Raw genomic sequence first — 23,202 nt, 5'->3', positions numbered from 1 at the left:
CTAAGGCTAAGGTCCCACAGACTCTTGACCATGAGCTTTCCAAGATACAGTATTTTGGATAACTCCTTGATTTCAACTTAGTTCCATTTTTGTCCAGTATGACTCCAAAGCAAGGTGCCAAAAAACGTATTTTTATTTTTATTTTATTTTTTCATATTATTTATTATTTAGGTGCCAAAAAACTTATCATCATTATACGTGTCATTGATCTTTTTTGAAAAATGTTCCCAGGGGACTTCAGTCTTCTCCCTCATTCCAAAAACATGCTTGTTAGGTCTATTGAAAAATTATAATCACCAACTAATAATCGCCAAAGTAATTTTTTCAGTCTTTTCGGAAACCATAACAAAACTGAATATGGCGTTTAAGAGCTGTGTCATTGTTGTTAACTAAGTAGCACGACAAGAAATGTATTTATTCTCTGAACTAATGAGATATGCTGTGTTTTCTGTATGTTGACACAATGTGACCCCCCCAGGCAGATTACAGTGACAATTTGAAGAGAGACCTGATAGATGTTCTACTCAGTGCGAAACGCAGTGCTGAGAACAACAACACAGTAGAGATCAGTTCTGAGGCTTTGGGCCTTAGTGATGACCACATCCTTATGACTGTGGGGGATATCTTTGGAGCCGGGATGGAAACCACCATCACTGTCCTCAAATGGGCCATTATCTACCTTATCCATCACCCTGAGGTAATGCCGTCAGGTGCAGAAATTTGAATTTATTTTGGATTTTCTCTTGTCCAAAGAGCGTCAAAATTCAGGCCTGCACCCCACTAATATTTGGTTGAATGTCCCTTGTAAGTTTCACTTAGACCAGATACTTTTTGTAGCCATCAACAAGCTTATTAAATTTAAATGCAATTATTTGTGTACTATGAGGGTCACATAGACAACAGTTATGTATAAAACAACAGTATAGTGCAGTGGTTCTCAAAGTATGGTATGGTGCGCGCTCCCTCTAGTGGTATCTGAAAGAATCTAAATTAAAGGTTCAAACTGCATGTTGTTACAGGGGTTTCAACTTTTTTATTTTGTTATGTAAATACAGTTTAGTACTTAAGTATAATTCAGTTGTATTTAATTATTTAGTAATGTTTCTTTCAAACATTTATATGGGTACAATTTTTTATTTAATGTTATGTACAATACATGTATGTGATTTGAATCAGTAAGTTTTTTTTAAAATTTTCTATATTTAAGCACAGTGTTAATGTTCCCACTGTGCATAGCAAACACAATGCACTTTTTAGGAATATAACCTGGGCCTAATTTTTGATGAACACTTGGGCCGATGACGCTACTTTATTTTAATGTTGGTCATTATGGTGGTACTTAGAACTACATTTGCAGGGGACAAAAACAGCCCACTGAAAAAGTGGTGTGTACATGTCCCCCTGTATCCTCCATAAATTACGCCTGCGCATCATCCTGTAGTAAAATGGTTATGGTTATGGTTATCTGAGGGTGACCGTGTCTTCTTTCAGACCTTGGCTACATGGTAACCTGTTAAATTGTTCCAGCTTAACGTTCCATTCGGATGAATGGACGGACGATGGAGAATAAAAGTATATTTAGCCGAGCATGGCATATTTAATAAGGAGGTGTTGCTCACATCAGCATCATGTCATAAACGCTGTGATGACACAGGCATGTGCATCTCTGTGGCACAAGCATGATAGTGCACATGAACTGAGGTGTCCCTCAACATCCATCCATCCATTCATTTTCTACCACTTATCCCAAGTCGGGTCGCTGGGGCAGTAGCTTTAGCAGGGACGCCCAGACTTCCCTCTCCCCAGCCACTTCATCCAGCTCTTCCGGGGGAATCCCGTGGCGTTCCCAGGCCAGCCGAAGGATGTAGTCTCTCCAGCGTGTCCGGGGTCTCCTCCCGGTGGGACGTGCCCGGAACACCGCACCAGGGAGGCGTCCGGGAGGAATCCGAATCAGATGCCCCAGCCACCTCATCTGGCTCCTCTCGATGTGGAGGAGCAGCGGCTCTACTCTGAGATCCTCCCAGATGACCGAACTTCTCACCCTATCTCTAAGGGAGAGCCCGGACACCCTGCGGAGGAAAATCATTTCGGCCGCTTGTATCTTGGGGTCACGACCCACAGCTCGTGACCATGGGTGAGGGTAGGAACGTAGATCGACCGGTAAATCGGGAGCTTCGCCTTTCGGCTTAGCTCCTTTATCACAACGGATCGATACAAAGTCTGCATCACTGCAGACGCTGCACCGATCCGCCTGTCGATCTCCCGTTCCATTCTTCCCTCACTCATGAACAAGACCCCAAGATACTTGAACTCCTCCACTTGGGGCAGGATCTCATCCCCGAGGGCAGGTCACCCTTTTCCGACTGAGGACCATAAAAGTTATGAACAGAATCGGTGACAAAGGGCAGCCTTGGCGGATTCCAACCCTCACCGGAAACGAGTCCGACTGACTGCCGGATATGCGGACCAAAATCTGACTCCGGTCGTACAGGGGGTGCGCTACCCCATACTCCCGAAGCACCCACCACAGGACTCCCCGAGGGACACGGTCGAACGCCTTTTCCGTCCACAAAACACATGTAGACTGGTTGGGCGAACTCCCATGCACCCTCGAGGACCCTGCCAAGGGTGTAGAGCTGGTCCACTGTTCCACGGCCAGGACGAAAACCACACTGCTCCTCCTGAATCTGAGATTCGACTTCCCGACGGACCCTCCTCTCCAGCACCCCTGAATAGACCTTACCAGGGAGGCTGAGGAGTGTAATTCCCCTGTAGTTGGAACATACCCTCCGGACCCCCTTCCCTCAACATGACCCATAACTTACGACAGTGAAACCTCAGCACGCGAACAACTCAGTTTATGAACAAAAATTTTTGTACAAATATTGCTTAGGTATACAAACTATTCTTCAGTTTGCGAACAGTCACAGCAACCATAAGGAACATTCAGTTGTGCTTTCTCTCGCACAGCATAAACATGCAATTATCCACCCAATTTTGACTTTCATTCATCAATCAGACTAGGTAACGTGAGAGAATACCTTTTTTTAAATTTTATTTTTATTTATTTTATTTTTTTTACCCCAACACCTGGTTCGTGACTACAATCTGCTTTTCTTTCTGTTATTGTGTGTTGTTGCTCATCTTCACTACAAAGTGAATGGAGGGGGTGAGATCAAATGTGGAAGAATTTAAATTTGGCATTTCTGTTGGGCAGGAGAGATCCTCAGAAAAAGTTTTCACTGGTTGTTAGGCTACAGTCTTTTAAGAGGACAATCTCTTCCTCTCTTTACATTAGATTTGTAAATGAGCGTTACAGTTGGTGTTAATAAATTTAATTTCAGATTTACAATTTTGGTAATGTTTCTGGACTACTGTAAAAATGCTATAGCACTTGACCAAATCCAAAACTGTATTTGGTAAAGTGCAGATTACACACTTTAGGATAGGTCACTTTTTATATTATATATTTCTGCAAAAAAAGAAACAAAAATAGGCTGCTTTCTTTCACTTCAATCAGCTCATATATCACATTAGAAGATGCAGCATGTAAAATTGTACATTTAGGCCAGTTAACTTCTGTTGTTGTCGGACTATGAAATCTTGTTAGGTTGATGGTACGCTAAGGCTAAATTTCGAGTGAATGCATTATGTCAGTGACATGTTTCCATAAAGATAGTCGCAGTCTGTGTTCAGGTGCAGAAACGTATCCAGGAGGAGATGGACACCAAGTTAGAGGGAGAGCGGAGCCCCCTGCTCAGCGACAGAGGCAATCTGCCTTATCTTGAGGCCACCATCAGGGAGGTGTTACGGATCCGCCCAGTTTCCCCTCTTCTCATCCCTCATGTGGCCCTAAAGGATACAAGGTACAGTACAGTCAACACTGCTATGGGGCTTATTCTGGGACAATCACAGATGATCTAAATTCATTTTAAAATACATTTGTTTCCCCCAATTAAATTTAACACAACATGTTTTTATTCATTGAAATAAAACAACTTAAGATGCATGCCCTAAAGTCAGCCGCAGCTCCCCTCCAACTCTGACGATAAGCGCCATGGAAAATGAAAGGATGGATGGATGTAAACAAAAAGCTTGCATGTCTCCAATTTGGTTCAGAAATGTGTTAAAATCTATACCAATCCATCCATCCACTTGCTTTACCGCTTATCCTCACTAGGGTCGCGGGCTGCTGCAGCCCATCCCAGCTATCTTCGGGCAGGAGGCGGGGTACACCCTGAACTGGTCGCCAGCCAATCGCAGGGCACATAGAAACAAACAACCATTCGCACTCATATTCACACCTACGAGCAATTTAGAGTCTTCAATCATGGTTAGCACATCTGCCTCACAGTTCTGGGGACTGGGGTTCAAATCCCGGCCCCGCCTGTGTTGAGTTTGCATATTCTCCCCGTGCCTGGGTAGGTTTTCTCCGGGCACTCCGGTTTCCTCCCACATCCGTTTAAAAAGTTAGTCAGGGATACTGTATGTGATCGCTGCACCTGTTTTTAGCCTGTTATGAACCTTTTATTCACCATGTGCTATGATGTAATGTAAGATGTAACTCACACTGTACAATTTGTTGTCTATTTGTGCTTACTTTTATTTTGCTTTGTTTTACGCTCTTGTCTTCTGCCAGGTTGGCATCACAAATGAGAATCTGTTCTTAATTGCCTTATCTGGATACAGGTCAAATGAATAAATAAAGTTGCCCACGCCAGTCACGCCCACTAGGTGCTGAAGGGGGAAGCTTTGCCAGGTGTCGGGAAGTCAAACTAAGGAAAAGTACTCCAAAGCAGCACTATAAGGATTATGAGATGTCTTTTTATTTTTGTCTTTAAAAAGAAATACAAAACACACAGGTGCTAAATGTCAATAAAAGAGGAACGTTTTTAGCAGTAACCCACTTCAAGAATAACGAGGTGGAATTTCACCTTTCAGCACAACAAAAAAAAAAACTTAATAAAATAATGGGGGAAATATTTATACTTTATAATACTTTAGTATTGCCAAACTGAAAGGCTGTCAGCAAGTCATGCTCCTTTCTCTAACAAATTTGAAACCATTTTAAATTATGTAATTCTTTTTTTTTTTTTTTTTTTTTTTTTTTTTTCTCCTAGCCTTGGACATTTCAAAGTGAGAAAAGGGACCAGAGTCATTGTCAACCTGTGGTCTCTGCACCATGATGAGAAAGAATGGAAACACCCCGAGCTCTTTGACCCTGGTGAGAAACAACTTCAATTACAGGAATATTATGATATACTGTACAGTTCACTGATGGTACATTTGTAATACGGTGAATTGCACAACGCTTTTCCACTTTGCATCAGTCCATCTTAGATGAGCTCAGGCCCAGAGAAGCTGGCGGCGTTTCTGGGTGTTGTTGATGAATGGCTTTTGCTTTGCATAGTAGAGTTTTTAGTTGCACTTATGGATGTAGCGCCGAATTGTATTTACTGACATTGGTTTTCTGAAGTCTTCCTGAGCCCATGTGGTGATATCCTTTACACATTGATGTCGGTTTTTGATGCAGTGCCGCCTGAGGGATCGAAGGTCACGGGTATTCAATGTTGGTTTTCGGCTTTGTCGCTTACATGCAGGGATTTCTCCAGATTCTCTGAACTTTTTGATGATATTATGGACTGTAGATGATGAAATCCCTAAATTCCTTGCAATTGTACGTTGAGGACCATTGTCCTTTAAACTGTTGGGACTATTTTCTCTTGCACTTGTTCACAAAGAGGTGAACCTTGCCCCATCTTTGCTTGTGAATGACTGAGCAATTCAGGGAAGCTCCTTTTATACCCAATTATGGCACCTACCTGTTCCCAATTAGCCTGTTCACCTGTGGAATGTTCCAAACAGGTGTTTGATGAGCATTCCTCAACTTTCTCAGTCTTTTTTGCCACCTGTCCCAGCTTTTTTTGGAACATGTTGCAGCCATAAAATTCTAAGTTAATGATTATTTGCTAAAAACAATACAGTTTATCAGATTGAACATTAAATATATTGTTTTTGTAGTGTATTCAATTAAATAACATGATTTTCAAATCATTGTATTCTGTTTTTATTTATGTTTAACACAACGTCCCACCGTCATTCGAATTGGGGTTTATCACACATGAACTGCACTTACTGACATTTAACAGACTGTCTAATATATTTAATGAAAGTGTGTGACATTTAGTCTTTCTTATCGACCAGAAAAGCCACTAAAAGTGCACAGTGGAGTCTGGTATGTACGGTGCCACAACCAGCATGTGGCAGTGTTGAGTTGAGCTTCATAGAGCTCCAGACGTCACGTGACTGTCAGTGCCTCACCAATCATGAACCTCACCGCACGTCACTGCTCATTATTTTTGGGGACTTTAACAAAGCTAAACTCAACCACCAACTCATTAAATACAAGCAGCACATTGACTGTCCTACCAGTGAACATTCTAGACAGTGTTGCCACAGTTACCTTGCAAAGGTAACAGTTACTGATTACTTGAGCTTAAAAGTAACTTAGGTACTTTATGGATCACTTGATTTCAAAAGTAACAAAGTTAGAAAAAAAGTAACTTTTTACAAGTAGTTACTTTCAGCAGCTACCAAATGGCATGAATATCACTTATCCACAGTACAAAAAAAGCATTACTTTAACTGTACCCATTACTTGGTAATATACACCACACAAGTTAGTTATATCAACATGAACCCATCCATCCATCCATTCATCCATCTTCTGAGCCGCTTCTCCTCACTAGGGTCGCGGGTGTGCTGGAGCCTATCCCAGCTATCATCGGGCAGGAGGGGTACACCCTGAACTGGTTGCCAGCCAATCACAGGGCACATACAAACAAACAACCATTCACACACACATTCACACCTATGGGCAATTTAGAGTCTCCAATGAATGCATGTTTTTGGGATGTGGGAGGAAACCGGAGTGCCCAGAGAAAACCCACGCGGGGAGAACATGCAAACTCCACACAGGCGGGACCGGGAATTGAACCCCACTACTCAGAACTGTGAGGCAGACGCTCTAATCAGTCATCCACCGTGCCGTCTCAACATGAACCAATAACTTAAATATTAGTGTAGTTGAAGCCACATTAAATCAGCAACTTAGTGCAGACTTGACATGACTACATAGTACAGTAAGTATCTAAACGTAAACAAGCACACCATTCTCAGTACATTTCTCTAAAGACCCTTAACTAATAGATAGATGGATGCATGCCAATTGTGGTCCATGAAGGCAACTGTGTGTGCGAGTTCATGCGTTTGTGTGTGCGTGTACGTAAACGTTAAACTGATTGGCGGTTTGATATTGGGGGCATACAAAAACACACACACCATTGCTCCTACCATCATAATTTTGATGTGAAGAGCGAGAATAGGTGACAAGATTACGCAACTGTTAAACTAGCAAAGCTGTGGGTGGTTTGACGTGGGGGAGAAGCACTTACTTACGTGATTCAGCCGTGCAGCGCGTCAAACCAGCTCACAGTCCAGACTACAATGAAGTTGAACCCTCTCACTTTTCATTGTAAATATTATTTAAGTATTGTAAGTCCTTCCGTGAGACAGTCCTTAACCTCCATGACCAATTTATGACCGCGAACTTCGGTATGACCCTCACTCCAGTGCGCACTTAACACGCCAGTAAAACTGTATTCTTTATGTATAAATTAAAAAGTAACAACAATCAAATACACTTTTTACAAAGGAAAATAACAAAAATAGTGTGGCGATTGTGAAATCGTGCATTTCTTTGCACTTTTATGGTACTGCACTGTGCATTGTAGAATCAACTAGCACCTCCCAATCCCTTTCTTCCCCTTATTAAGAAATCAGCAGTCTGTGTGAACGGCTAAATGCTGGAATGGCTGGACTATGAGTTTTTGAGTCATCAGCCAGTACTTGCTGAGAAACATTGACGACTCAAAAGTAACTATTGCTGGTAAGAAAAAGTAACTGTACTCTGATTACTCTCCTGGGGAAAGTAATGCGTTACTTTGCTCGTTACTCAAAATGGAGGAATTTGGGAGTAACTTTGGAGTTACTCTGGAGTTACATTGTAACGTGTTACTGGCATCACTGATTCTAGAGCACCTGCTATCCGCTGTGCAGCTCTGGGCTCGTCTGATCGCTGCTTAATTCACTTAATAACAACATACAGGTACAAACTTAAATGTGCGAAGCCTATGGTGAAAACAGTGAAGAAGTGGACCAGTGAAGAAAAGAGGCTGTTTAGACTGCGCAGACTGGATTGTCTGGATGAATATGGTAAATGGACTGTACTTATATAGCGCTTTATCTACACAATCACAGTGCCCAAATCACTTCACAAAGCCTCACATTCACCCATTCACATACACATTCATACACCAATGGGCGGTTACCGCTATGCAAGACGCTGCCAGGCCCACTGGAAGCAACTTGGGGTTCAGTGTCTTGCCCAAGGACATGTCGACATACAGACAGTCGGAGCCAGGATTCCAACCGGTGACCCTTCGGTTACTGGACGACCCACTCTACCAACTGAGCCACAGTCGGACAGTGTGACAGTGTCACATCCTATATCAGTTTCTGTGAAGATTTGTGTTTACCACCAAAGACATTTTGCATGTTCAATAACAACAAGCTGTGGTTCACTGCCAAACTTCAGCAACTTCAAGAGGCTAAAAAGAACGCCTATCAAAGTGGGGACAGAGCCCTGTACAATCGTGCTAGAAATCAGATGATAAAAGAAATTAACATTGCAAAGAGAAGTTATGCTGAAAAGCTGGAAAAACAGAAAAACGGAGAACAATAAAGGACGAGCTGATGACTTGAACACCTTCTACTGCCGATTTGAAAAGGACACTTGCACACACCACACCCAACCAGCCGCACCACCGACACTATCGCACATCTGACTGCTGCATTGACCATTGTGAGATGCATCTTCAAACAACAAAAGATCAACATAGCAGTGGGCCCAGATCATGAGTCCCCATGGCTCAAAGTCTGCGAAGACCAGCTCTCTCCAGTCTTCACACAGATCTTCAATAGATCTCTGGAATTGTGTGAAGTACAAGTACAATCCTGTTTCAAATGCTCCATCATAATCCTAGACCCCAAGAAACCTCCAATCTCGGGCCTGTCGCCCTGACATCTGTGGTCATGAAATCCTTTGAATGCATCATGCTGAACCACCCAAGAGTGTCACAGGACCCCTGCAGTGTCACAGGACCCTTGCAGTTTGTCAACTGAGCAAACAGGTCTGTGGATGACGCAGTCAACATGGGACTGCACTTCATCCTAGAACACCTGGATGGCGCGGTGACCTACATGAGGATCCTGTTTGTGGACTTCAGCTCTGTGTTCAACACCATCATCCCCGAACTCCTCTCCTCCAACTCCAGCTCAGTGTCTCGCCTGCCATCTGCCGGTGAATTCCTGACGGGCAGGACACAGCAGGTGAGGCTTGGGTACACCACCACATCCACATGCACCATCAGCGCCGGGGCGCCCCAAGGATATCTCCTCGCTCCGCCGCTCTTCTGTCTACACGAACAACTGTACCTCAACGCACCCAGCTTTCAAACTCCTGAAGTTTTCAGACGACACCACAGTTATCAGCCTCATCAAAGATGGTGACGAGTCTGCAGATCAACAGGAAGTGGCGCTTAAGTGCGGCCAACAACCTGGAGCTGAACACGCTCAAGACTGTAGAGATGATCGTGGACTTCAGGAAGCATCCTTCGCCTCAGCTGCCCCTCACGCTGTCTAACTGGCCTGTGTCAACTGTCAAGACCTTCAAGTTCCTGGGAATTACAATCTCTCAGGACCTGAAGTGGGAGACCAACTTCAACTCCATCCTCAAAAAGGCCCGGCAGAGGCTGAACTTCCTGCGGCTTCTGAGGAGGCACGGCTTTCCACAGGAGCTGTCGATGCAGTTCTACACAGCAGTCATTGAATCAGTTCTGTGTTCATCCATCACAGTCTGGTTTGGTGGTGCTACAAAAATAGGACAAACTCCGACTGCAACGGACAATCAGGACTGCCGGAAAAATCATCGGTAACCCCCCTTGAGGACTTGCACGCTGCCAGAACTAAGACAAAAGAATGCAAAATCCTCTGGGACCCTCCACATCCTGGTCACCACCTCTTCCAGCTCCTTTCCTCAAGTAGGTGCTATCGATCAATGCAAACTAAAACAAGCAGACATTCCAACAGTGTCTTCCCTCTTGCCATTAAGTTGGTAGAGGCTAAGTGACTCTCCGTAGTCTGTTTTTATGTCTCAAAGGTATTCTTTGTGGCTGTCTATGGTCGTACTAGAGTGGCTCCAAATACTGGAGACAAATTCCTTGTTTTTGACATACTTGGCAAACAAAGATGATTACTTGCCTGTGATAGTATAACAATCAATGAAGACAGGGGAGATGGGAAGCCATTGCACCTGTGTTTTTATTCTCCTTTACTCAACGTGTCAATGTAATGACGTCACCATCCCCATCTCCCAGCGTGCATCGCGGCATACATAAAAGGGGACAACACAAGAGATTAATACACAACATATCCCTTCCCCCTTATTTTTAAGAGCCCCTTAATAAAAGCGAAAATTTTGATAGCACAATATTGACGTCTTTGAAACAACCCACAACAAGAATAACTTTTTATTTTTTTACATGTAATGACCAACTTTTGCCTAACTACGGAGAGAGGGTAGACTACCTCAATCCGGATTGAACCCGTGGAATTATTCTGCCCCAAATGGAATGGGTTAGTCACTAGACTACAACGTCAGTGTGTCAGGAGGCCGTCTGGTTCTGCTGGGGTAAGTACCACCTACGGCCAAGTCAGTCAGCAATTCTTTTGAAGGAGATTTGATAAATCCTGAGTTGGAAGTGGCGTCTGGCATTGGCCCCTGAGTAGCCTTAGATGTGCCTGGGACACTGTCCATTTCCAGAGGTCTCTCCTGGAGTTCGAATGAATGTTGCTCCTGATGGACCTCCGGCTCCGGAATGATGGATGGTACGTGAGGCGAGTCCTCCGCTGGTCCTGAAATGGGGAGAAATTGATCGATATGCCTCCTCCAGATTAACTGATCACCGGTTTCTACGGTGTTGACACAGAATCAGAATCATATTTATTTGCCAAGTATGTCCAAAAAACACACAAGGAATTTGTCTCCGGTAATTGGAGCCGCTCAAGTACGACAACAGACAGTCAATTGACAGAGAACACTTTTGAGACATAAAGACATTGAGAAATACAGTCACTGAGCAATAAAGGGTTGCTAGTTATCTGGTAATGCCGGTACTTTTTTTTTTTTTTTTTTTGACAATTGTGCAAAAAGATGCAGAGTCCTCTAGCACTTAGAGCAGTTGAATGACTAATATTGCAGTAGACCGGTGCAATGACCATTCTGCAAAGGGCAGCGAGACTTCAAGCGAGTAGTACCATAGTCTGGGACAATGTTGATTGTGCAAATGTTGCAGATACTCCTCAGTCAGTGTGCAAATGGAGCAGATACTACTCTGGTATGAGTAGCCAGTATTGGTCAACAACAGATATGCAAATAGTGCAGCGTGGTGAGACAACTACAGTGAGTGCACAAGTAATATATAATTGGCCCGACAGAAATGTGACAACAAACCCAAGACAAAAAAATTGCCAGCATGTTGCAATGGAATTGTAGGTTAGGTGTTTAAGAAGTTGATTGCAAGAGGCAAGAAGAATGCAGCCCTATGGGGGGCACAAGCCAGTGCAAACTATAGGCCGGCCCCAAGCCCGGATAAATGCAGAGGGTTGTGTCAAGAAGGGCATCCGGCTTAAAACTTTGCCAAACAAATATGAGCGTTCATCCAAAGAATTCCATACCGGATCGGTCGTGGCCCGGGTTAACAACGTCCGGCGCCATCAACCTGCAGGGCGCCGTTGGAAATTCAGCTACTGTGGGTCGAAGTCGAAGAAGAAGAGGTGGTAAGCGGGTTCTTTGGCAGAAAGAGAAGAGGAAAGCACAGAGCCTAGAACTGAATGTGGGGACTTTGAATGTTGGGACTATGACAGGAAAATCTCGGGAGTTGGTTGACATATTAATTAGGAGAAAGGTTGATATATTGTGTGTCCAGGAGACCAGGAGGAAAGGCAATAAGGCTAGAAGTTAAGGGGCAGGGTTTAAATTATTTTACCATGATGTAGATGGGAAGAGAAATGGAGTTGGGGTTATTTTAAAAGAAGAGTTGGCTAAGAATGTCTTGGAGGTGAAAAGAGTATCAGATTGAGTGATGAGGCTGAAACTTGAAATTGAGGGTGTTATGTATAATGTGATTAGTGGCTATGCCCCACACGTAGGATGTGACCTAGAGGTGAAAGAGAGATTCTGGAAGGAGCTAGATGAAGTAGTTCTGAGCATCCCAGACAGAGAGAGAGTCGTGATTGGTGCAGATTGTAATGTACATGTTGGTGAAGGAAATGGGGGTGATGAAGAAGTGATGGGTAAGTACGGCATCCAGGAAAGAAACTTGGAGGGACAGATGGTGGTAAACTTTGCAAAAAGGATGGAAATGGCTGTAGTGAACACTTTTTTCCAGAAGAGGCACGAACATAGGGTGACCTACAGGAGTGGAGGTAGAAGCATGCAGGTGGATTACATCTTGTGCGGACAATTTAATCTGAAGGAGGTTACCGACTGTAAGGTAGTGGTGGGAGAGTGTGGTTAGACAGCATAGGATGGTGGTGTGTAAAATGACTCTGGTGGTGGGGAGGAAGATTAGGAAGACAAAGGCAGAGCAGAGAACCATGTGGTTGAAGCTGACAAAGGACGAGCGTTGTGCAGCTTTTCGGGAAGAGGTGAGACATGCTCTCGGTGGACAGGAGGAGCTTCTAGAAGACTGGACCATTGCAGCCAAGGTGATCAGAGAGGCAGGCAGGAGTGTATCTTCTGGCAGGAAAGGAGAGAATGAGACTTGGTGGTGGAACCTCACAGTACAGGAAATCATACAAGGAAAAAGGTTAACTAAGAAGAAGTGGAACACTGAGAGGACCGAGGAGAGGCGAAAGGAATACATTGAGATGCGACATAGGGCAAAGGTAGAGGTGGCAAAGGCCAAACAAGAGGCATATGACGACATGAATGGCAGGTTGGACACTAAAGAAGGAGAAAAGGATCTATACAGGCTGGCCAGACAGAGGGATAGAGATGGGAAGGATGTGCAGCAGGTTAGGGTGATTAAGGATAGAGATGGAAATATGTTGACTGGTGCCAGCAGTGTGCTAGCTAGATGGAAAGAATACTTTGAGGAGTTGATGAATGAGGAAAATGAGAGAGAAGGGAGAGTAGAAGAGGCAAGCGTGGTGGACCAGGAAGTGGCAATGATTATTTCATGCCTCGAAAGAGTACCACAGATGCATTATTTGCCTTGAGGATGTTGATGGAAAGGTACAGAGAAGGTCAGAAGGAGCTACATTGTGTCTTTGTAGATCTAGAGAAAGCCTATGACAGAGTACGCAGAGAGGAACTGTGGTACTGCATGCAGAAGTCTGGAGTGGCAGGGAAGTATGTAGTATAATACAGGACATGTACGAGGGCAGCAGAACAGCAGTGAGGTGTGCTGTAGATGTGACAGACTAATTTAAGGTGGAGGTGGGACTGCATCAGGGATCAGCCATGAGCCCCTTCCTGTTTGCAGGGGTGATGGATAGGCTGACAGATGAGGTTAGGTGGGGAGCAGGTGGAGGAACAGTTAGAAAGATGGAGGCATGCACTGGAAAGCATAGGAATGAAGATTAGCCGAAGTAAGACAAAATATATGTGCATGAATGAGAGGGGTTGTGGGGGAAGAGTGAGGCTACAGGGAGAAGAGATGGCAAGGGTGGAGGACTTTAGATACTTGGGGTCAACCGTCCAGAGCAATGGTGAGTGTGGTAAGGAAGTGAAGAAACGGGTACAAGCAGGTTGGAACGGTTGGAGGAAGGTGACAGGTGTGTTATGTGACAGAAGAGTTTCTGCTCGGATGAAGGGCAAAGTTTATAAAACAGTGGTGAGGCCAGCCATGATGTAGAGACAGTGGCACTGAAGAGACAACAGGAAGCAGAGGTGGAGGTGGCAGAAATGAAGATGTTGAGGTTCGCACTCTGAGTGACCAGGTTGGATAAAATTAGAAATGAGCTCATCAGAGGGTCAGCCAAGGTTCGATGTTTTGGAGACAAAGTTAGAGAGAGCAGACTTCGATGGTTTGGACACGTCCAGAGGAGAAATAGTGAGTGTATTGGTAGACAGATTATGAGGATGGAGCTGCCAGGCAAAATCTGCAGTAGAAGGTATTCAAGTCGTTGGCTCGTGTGCTATTGTTCTCAGCTTGGAGGGATCGTCGCTTGTAATTTGTCAGCGATTGGAATGCATGCCATACTGATTGAGTGTCGTTAGCGCTAAACTGTTTTTCCAACTTTGCTGCATGGTTCCTCTTTGCAATGTTAATTTCTTTCGTCAGCTGGTTTCTAGCTCGATTATACAGGGCCCTGTCCCCGCTTTGATATGCGTCATCCTTAGCTTGGCGAAGCTGCTTAAGTTTGGCAGTGAACCACGGCTTGTTGTTGTTGAATGTGCGAAATGACTTTGTTGGTACACAGACATCTTCAAACTATCAAACTGATATAGAATGTGACAGTGTCCGTATATTCATCCAGGCTGCCAGCTGAATTTTCAAAGTCACTCCAGTCTGCGCAGTCTAAACTGCTTTGAAGTTCCATCTTTGCTTCATTGGTCCACCTTTTCACTGTTTTTAAAGTTCCCGAGAATAATGAGGGGTGAGTCCGGGTGTTTTTTTTTTTCAATTTTGTTGACTTGTTCGGCGATCATTAGCAGTGCGGCGTTCGTGTTAGCTTGAGGCGGAATATAGACGCCAGCGAGAATGAATGATGCGAACACACGCGGCGAGTAGGGAACGTACATTTGCGAGGTGGATCGACGGGAACGCCAATCTGTATCCTCTCTTGCGGAGTTTCACCTGGATGCCGGCTCGCTTCCCTCTGTGGCGTCGCCTTCGCCTCCATGCACCGAAGACCATGGACGCTGCTGCGGTGAGTAACTCGGGCAAAAAACTGAGCGGATTTGCGAAAGTTTTTGAAAGAACGTCCGGAGTAGCCTCCTTGATGGTTAGCAAGTCTCCCCTTGTGTAAGTGAGTTGTGTAATGTCTCCAAAGACGAACGAAAAACACACAAAAAAAACAATATTAGAGAGCACGTAACCGAGGCGACCACACTGGTAGGCACCATCTTGAAAAACACAGCACTTATTTTTGCAATCACTGTCGCGGTTGTCCACTTAACACCACTCGTATAGTTCCTGGCAAGCACCTCATCGCCAGCTGTGAATGACCATAGCTTTTCCCTGGCCCGGTTTTCAACTTGAGCTTTCTGTTGAAGTCTCGTCTTGACAATGTTTTTGGCCTTTTTAGGTCTTTGAAGATAAAGTCGAGTGCGGAGCGTTTTCTTGAACATAGACAAAGCGGGAGACACCTTTGTTGTAGCATGCGGGGTGTTTCTGTAAGAAAAGCACTAAGGCGTCGGTTGAGGCACTGTGCGCTTGGTGAGGATTTGAGCGCAAGCCCATTTGTAGCAGGATGATAATGCGCAGACTTAATGTGCTGAATACCATTTTCTTCCTTGAATGTTCTGAACTCCTCCGACACTAGCTGTGGGCCATTATCACTAATGAGTTGTTGACGTAGACTAAATCAGCGTAATATATACCCGAGTTCTTCAATGGTTCTCTCTGCAGAGGTACTCTTCAAGACAGCTACTTCTGGCCATTTACTGTGAGCATCAACTACCACTAAGAACATTTGGTTCTCTAATGGTCCCGCAAAGTTGATTTGAACTCTTTGCCACGGTTCCTCAGGCCAGCTCCAAGGATGTAAGGGATCCCTAGTTGTGGGAGGTTTCTTACTTTTTGGCAGTCAGTGCATGACCTTACTTTCTCCTCTATGGCTGCATCCAGGCCAGGCCACCAGAAATAACTTTGTGCCATTTCTTTCATCCGCACCATTCCACAGTGTCCCGCATGATGCCGCCTACCAGTGTGGTCGCCTCGGTAACGCGCTCTCTAGTATTGTTTTTGTTTTTTTGTTTTTCGTTCGTCTTTGGAGACATTACACGACTCAGTGACTGTTTTTTTTTTTTTTGTCAATGTCTTTATGTCTCAAAAGTGTTCTCTGTCAATTGACTGTCTGTTGTTGTACTAGAGCGGCTCCAACTACCGGAGACAAACTCCTTGTGTTTTTTGGACATACCTGGCAAATAAAGATGATTCTGATTCTGATGAAGCTCAGCAAGCACTTTCTCTCTAAGCGGTGGTGGAATGATGACACAATAGCCCCACAAAAGGCATCCATTTTGGACTGAAAGTTCATCTCGTCGCACCAGATATGGCTTAAAAGTGGGTGTCATCTCTCCTCTCCTACCCCGAGTGATGATCTCAACCACCTCGGACAAAACTGGGTCAGTGCACGGATATTTCTTCACGTGAACTGAGGTGACTTTGAGCAGCTGTCACCTCCTTGAAGTAAAATATATCAAGTCAACGGGGGTTGAACACAAGTGAAAACGGGGGTATATCATCAGACTGAAAGTGTGATCATCATAAACACTTCTTGCCAGTTTAGCTTGATCTTCTTCAGCCACCGGTGACACATCAGAGCGGGATAATTCCCCGAAACGACGTACAGTGGAAGAGTCTGTTTCTGTTTGTAATATTCCACTGCTACATACACAACTCCTAACACTGGTATGGACTCACCAGTGTATATCCTCAATTTAGTCTTTCGAAAGCAATGTGCTGAAGTTTGGTATTGTAAACAACGTTGGATTCTATGGATACATGTGTACCAGTGTCCACCTGCATCTTGACTGGTTGGTTCTCCAGTAATGGTGTGAACCAGTATCCATCCTCATTGTCGTAGATAATAGATAAGATATGCACTGTGTCTTCCTCTGACTCACCATCTCATCCTCTTCATGTTCCATCTTATTCGCATATTTCTTCTTATTTTCCCCACTTCTCTGTCTCTCGTTATACGGCTTGCGTGTCTGAATTTTCTTACTTCAACAAACACATTCAATGTGGCCCTTCTTACCACATTTTGTGCAGTAAGTATTTACACCAACATTCAGGTGCCTGGTGTCCCGCTTTTCCACAACGGTAACATAAGTGGCCAGCTGTCGTTTTCTTTGTGGACGCCGTGAACATCTTATGCACTTGGTTTAACGCACTTAGCTGCTGTGATTCTTTTGCAGCCATCTCCATTTATGTACTAATCTCAATTGCCTTCTCCAGTTAGCTTCTGCCAATAATCGTTTTTGAATAACCTCAATGCGTAGACCACACACCAGCCGGTCACATATAGTGTCACTTAGTGCCAGCCCAAATTCACAATATTCTGATAACTGTTTTAATACAGCTACAAATTGTGAAATAGATTCCCCCTCTTCCTGGTTCCTTTTATGGAATCTGAACCTCTCTGCAATGACCAGCGGCTTTGGTGCATAGTGATTTTTTTTTTTTAATATAGCCACTATTTCCTCATATGACTTGTTTCCTGGCTTGTCTGGTTGTACCAGACTACGTAGCAGGTTGAATGTTATTCCTCCCATAATATTCAGAAACGTTGGTACTACAATATATGTCCGACCAGCGCAGCCATGTCAGCAGTAAGTCTTGCGGTAACTTTTACTTTCCACCGTTCCATCTTCCCCTACCGCTGCAGCGACATTCTCCTTCGAACGCGAACATGGTCGTTATCTCACCGCACCGCCTGGTCAGCCACAGCTTCACGTAATACACCCGCAAATGAACACTTTAAACACCACGCCGAAAACAACAAACGTGAGGTCGTTCTTCGTTGCCAGTTTTGTTATATACTTGTCTGTAAGAGTATAACAATCAATGAAGACAGGGGAGACTGGAAGCCATTGCACCTACGCTTTTATTCTCTTCTTTACTCAACGTGGCAATGTAATGACGTCCCCATCTCCCAGCGCGCATCGCGGCATACGTAAAAGGGGACAACACAAGAGATTAATACACAACAATTCCGATTGTGCTTCTGATTCTAATTCTGAAGTCGATCATCGAACTGCGGCCTAAGGTGTCCTGGTGCCAAGTGCACACGTGGACCCCCTTTTGTTTGAACACATTATGGACAGTCTGCGACGAGCACAGAAGTCCAATAACAGAGCACTTACCAGTCATGCTCTTCAAGGTCTCACTGTCATTGCCCACATGAGCGTTGAAGTCCCCCAGCAGAATGAGGGAGTCCCCGGCAGGAGCGCAACTATTTTTAACCAACAGTATTTTTAACTAACAGTAACTTTGGAAAAATGCCTTTGATGTTTGGTCTCCTTATTCCATGCCATGAGTCTCCTCTTGGTAACATCTGAAGCATGGCTTGAGCTGTTCTATATGATGTTTATTCTTTAGTTGATCAGTTTCCCTCAATAGACTTGAGAAGAGTTGGTAATACATAGCTTCTCAACATTTCAACCATTTTTTCCTTTTGCCCTGTGTATCCACAATTCTTTGTGTTAATGGCAAACTTAATACATCTGAACTTTGCCCTTTCACAGATAATAATACTGTAATATAACACATGAACCATTGGGGCCTTTCTAAGCCTTAGTCTTCAAGAATTCCACATCTGACCTGTCATTTTAATCTTTTTGTTTCCCCACTGCAGGTCGATTTTTGAATAGTGAAGGCACAAGTCTGATCAACCCATCATCCAGCTACCTGCCGTTTGGTGCCGGGGTCAGGGTCTGTCTTGGCGAGGCCTTAGCCAAGATGGAACTTTTTATCTTCCTGTCCTGGATTCTGCAGCGCTTCACATTCTCTACCCCATCAGGTCAACCTCCTCCTGTGTTGGAGGGCAAGTTTGGCGTGGTTCTTCAACCAGCCAAATACAAGGTGACCGTCACACCCAGATCAAGTTGGAAGACAAACAAGTGACTTTGTGGATAAAGTGTTACTTTTAAAATGTAAATATTTTTGGCAGTTCAACAATTTGAAATTGCTTCACAGCACACGAAACCAGAGTATGTTTTTGCTTCTTAAGTCCACCACAGAAGGCCACTGGTGAATGTAAGCCAAAGAGTACAAATGTGAAGAAATTAAACACCTTAATGAACTGAATGAATGAACTTAGTTGAAGAATTTAATGAAGTAGGAAAGGGGTCTCTGTCCTATGTGGCTAACAAAAAGTAGACAACAACTATAAAATAAAAAGAACAGTATGTCCAGCGGAAACTGAACTGAACTCTCTGAAGCAACTCAACCTCCAGGTTGTAATACTCCCTTTTACAACCCCTTTGCTTTCAATTGCAACTCTTCTTCAGTTACTTCCTCGTTTTGTTTTTTTTTTGTTTTTGTTTTTTTACTATTGCTCTGCAATTGGCGGGCAACTAGTCCAGGGTGAACCCCTCCTCTCGTTCAATGTCACCTGCGACTCTAATGAGGGCAAGAAAATTAATGGATGGACGTGATGTTATACTGTTAACCATTATGATCCATGTGGTGGGCACAGCCGCCTAACAGTCAGAGGGTTAGGTTTAGTTTCACTTTATTGTATTTATGTTCAATTATTTAGTTTGTTTTTTAGTTGGGCGGGACAAAAAATGACCAGATGACATGTTTATAGTAAATATATAGTATACTGGATTTATTTTTATTACTTTTAGTAGTTATGAGATGTGATTTAGTATCCCACATAGTGCTTTATTACTTACTTTGATGCATAGATCATCCCGTCTGCTCTTGTAGCTGAATGTGTTCTATTTTGAGATTAAAAACCACACATGAGTAAAGACGTCAGGCTGACAAAATGATTAAATCAGCAACACTGCCACAGTTGCATGTATGTAATTTGATTTTAGCCACTTTCTATCACAGATAATTCAGCAAATTTTTCTTTAGGGGTTTGTTTAAAAACAATGGTTAGATCATTTCATCATAGATAGCCATTATTTATTGAAAATAATAGACCTGTAACTACAAGCAAATGTTATATGTAGTAATCAGAGCAACAATCTCATCATTGATTTAGCTGTTAAATATTACTTGAATCATGTTTCTCACTTCTCCCAAGTTTTAACAATACTGTAGTTCTGTTAGTTTTATCAGTCAATTAATTTCTCACAGTTATACTGCAGAGTATGAATTGAATTACCCCTTGACGGGGTTTAATGAGTAAAAATAACTATGCATAATACATATGCGATGCCTATGATGTGAAACACCATGAACTGACTTACTGTGTAACTCTTCAACTTTGTTGCAGAGGATGTTGTTGTTATTATAGGGTGTTATCAGGCATCATTTCGTCAAAGTCTTGTGGGTCTCCCTTGTAACTTATGAAATTTGGCACTGTACAGTCAAATGTCTGCAGAAAAAGGGGAAAAGCCCAAGCAAATTAATGCTGACATGGTTGCTACATTAGAGGATGATGCTCCAGCATTATCAACTGTGCAAAAGTGGGCATCTGAATACAAGGGGATTAAGGAGAGCCTTGAAGATGACCCAGGTCTGGGCATCCTGCCACAGCCACTTCCTCAGAAGACATCGACTGTGTTCACCACATAGTGATGGATGACAGACATTTCACTGTTAAATAGAAAGGTAATGCTGGAGGCATCTCCCGTGAATGAGTTGAGAACATTCTACATGTTCGTTACTTGGCATGTCGAAGGTTTCTGCTTGGTGGGTCCAATGACTTTTGAGGCACACCAGCACACCATGTTGGTCATGTCGCAGGTGAACTTGGGACTTTTTGAAGAAGATCCAGCCTAGTTTTCTTAAATGTTTCCTCACCTAAGATGAATGTTGGGTTCAGTACCTTGAGCCAGAGACCCAAACAGTTGTCCACGGAGTGGAAACATCATTCTTCTACCCCACTGCAGAAGGCCAAGGTGGTGTCATTGGCAGGAAAAGTGATGGCCTCCATCTGTGTTTTAAAGGGAATTGTATTCATTATTGACTACTTTCAGAAATGCCATACTATCAATGGAGATTACCATGCTAATTTACTGAGGCAGACACAAAAGGCAATCAAAGTCAAAACAGCCCAGAAAACTGACGAAGGGATCCTGTTTCACAAGGGCTGTGCTCCTGCACTCAGTTGTGTCGTTGCAATGGATGCTGTGCGTGACTGTGGCTTTAAACTGCTTGATCACCCTTCATATTCTGATTCGGCATCCTGATTATTTTTTTGAATAGTTCACATGCAATAATATTGTACACATCAAACAGTTCAAGGACTTATTGCAATGCTTCAGGAAAGACAATATTTTTTTGTCATCTTATTCTCTGCCAGTATACACAAATCATTAGATCTGCCAACCAACATAAAACTGACCATGAGAAAAACATGGAGAACACAAATCAAATCCAGCAACTTTCAGAGACTGACTTTGTGACTTGTATATACTCATTGCAAAACAAATTGACATTGGAAACTGAAGCCTTCTGAATTGAACTGGTAAATCATTATAAAATGGTATTCAGGGCATACATGCTGTCTCACCTTTAGAGGGACCTGTGATTATAATAGCTTCAAGCACGTTAGGCAACATCTATATACTTAAAGCTCAGACTTTGTGTGTCCGTTTTCAGGGAGCTTTCTGGAGCGGGAACGTTTTCTTGCACGTTTTTGAGTGTTCCTGCATGTTTTTGCGTGTTCTGGCACGTTTTGCACCTTCCTGCACGTTTTGCAATAACCCTCCACTTAAGGCCTCTTTATACTCCCGTTCTCGTGCGGCCGACAACGCCCGCTTTGCATCACGTGACCGACGAATTGGCCCGCGCGTAGAATGATTTAAGACTCTAAATTACCCGTCGGTGTGAATGTGAGAGTGAATGGTTGTTTGTTTGTATTTGCCCTGTGATTGGCTGGCTACCAGTTCAGGGTGTACCCTGTCTCTCGCCCATAGCTGGGATAGGCTCCAGCACGTCTGCAACCCAAGTGTGGATAAGTGGTACAGAAAATGGATGAATTAATAAACTGAAATTACAATTTCATCACATGACTGATCTGGGTGCTGATGGCATATCCTGCTGCGAAGGCCCAGGCTGCAGTTCATCTGCTGCTGGAGGTATGTTACCTCTTATTTCGGCTGCACACTCTAGCCTCAGGCGTTTTTACTGCCTCATTGGCTATTGCTGAATTCATAATGTGTCAAAGTTACAGAAATTTCACCATACTGGCGTTCATCACTGGCATGTTTGACGCTTCTTTTTCATGTCGAGCTCAATAGTGTCTCAACATCAAAGAAGTGCTCTTATTCAGGTATGACGGCCCTGCAAACAAAATAATAAACAAAGCTGATTGATTGTTAAACATACCAAAAGTGACAACAATACATTGGTATATCACGCCATTTAGCTAACGCGTTTATGTGAAGCAACTTTCTAAAAATGCATCCAATCAAGAGGGTCCACAATTAAAATGAACAACAAAAAACAAATAACAGAAAATAGAAAAGGAAATGTAAACACTTACCTTATTAGATGTCCATCCATCCATTTTCTACCGGTTATCCGAGGTCTGGTCGCGGGGGCAGTAGTTTTAACAGGGACGCCCAGACCTGCTGAAGATGTATTTACTACTAGATGTATTGAGCTCAAAATAATCCCATACCGGAGAAAACTTTCTCAGAATCAGAATCATCTTTATTTGCCAAGTATGTCCAAAAAACACAAGGAATTTGTCTCCGGTAGTTGGAGCCGCTCTACTACGACAACAGACAGTCAATTGACAGAGAACACTTTGAGACATAGAGAAAAACAGTCACTGAGCAATAAAGGGTTGCTAGTTATCTGGTAATGCTGGTACAATTTATTTATTTATTTATTGACAATTGTGCAAAAAGATGCAGAGTCCTCTAGCACTTAGATCAGTTCGAATGACTAATATAGCAATAGTCCGGTGCAATGACCATTGTGCAAAGGGCGCCGAGACTTCAAGGAGTGTATGCAGTTTAAAGTGACTAGTAGCGCGATAATCTGGGACAATGTTGATTGTGCAAATGTTGCAGATACTCCTCAGTCAGTGTGCAAATGGGGCAGAAGCTATTCTGGCATGAGTGGCCAGTATTGGTCAACAACAGATATGCAAATTGTGCAGCATGGCGAGACTACTACAGTGAATGCACGAGTATGTATAATTGGCCGACAGAAA

The 23,202-nt window shown here is 43.5% G+C and overlaps 1 protein-coding gene across 1 annotated transcript in view; it reads left to right on the top strand.

Annotated features, from left to right (window-relative positions):
* LOC133485558 (steroid 17-alpha-hydroxylase/17,20 lyase) overlaps positions 1 to 19,873 on the top strand; it is a 29,293-nt gene extending 9,420 nt beyond the window's left edge. Inside the window, exons 5-8 of the mRNA XM_061789455.1 lie at positions 479 to 697; positions 3,697 to 3,866; positions 5,121 to 5,224; positions 18,712 to 19,873. Coding sequence (XP_061645439.1) covers positions 479 to 697; positions 3,697 to 3,866; positions 5,121 to 5,224; positions 18,712 to 18,980 — 762 coding nt within the window. The 3' untranslated portion in view covers positions 18,981 to 19,873. The remainder of the gene's footprint in view (positions 1 to 478; positions 698 to 3,696; positions 3,867 to 5,120; positions 5,225 to 18,711) is intronic.
* Positions 19,874 to 23,202: the final 3,329 nt, after the last annotated feature.

This window comes from Phyllopteryx taeniolatus, chromosome 11, assembly GCF_024500385.1.
Source record: "Phyllopteryx taeniolatus isolate TA_2022b chromosome 11, UOR_Ptae_1.2, whole genome shotgun sequence".
In the NCBI taxonomy this organism is placed as follows: domain Eukaryota; kingdom Metazoa; phylum Chordata; class Actinopteri; order Syngnathiformes; family Syngnathidae; genus Phyllopteryx; species Phyllopteryx taeniolatus.
This window is presented reverse-complemented; position numbering and strand designations above follow the sequence as displayed.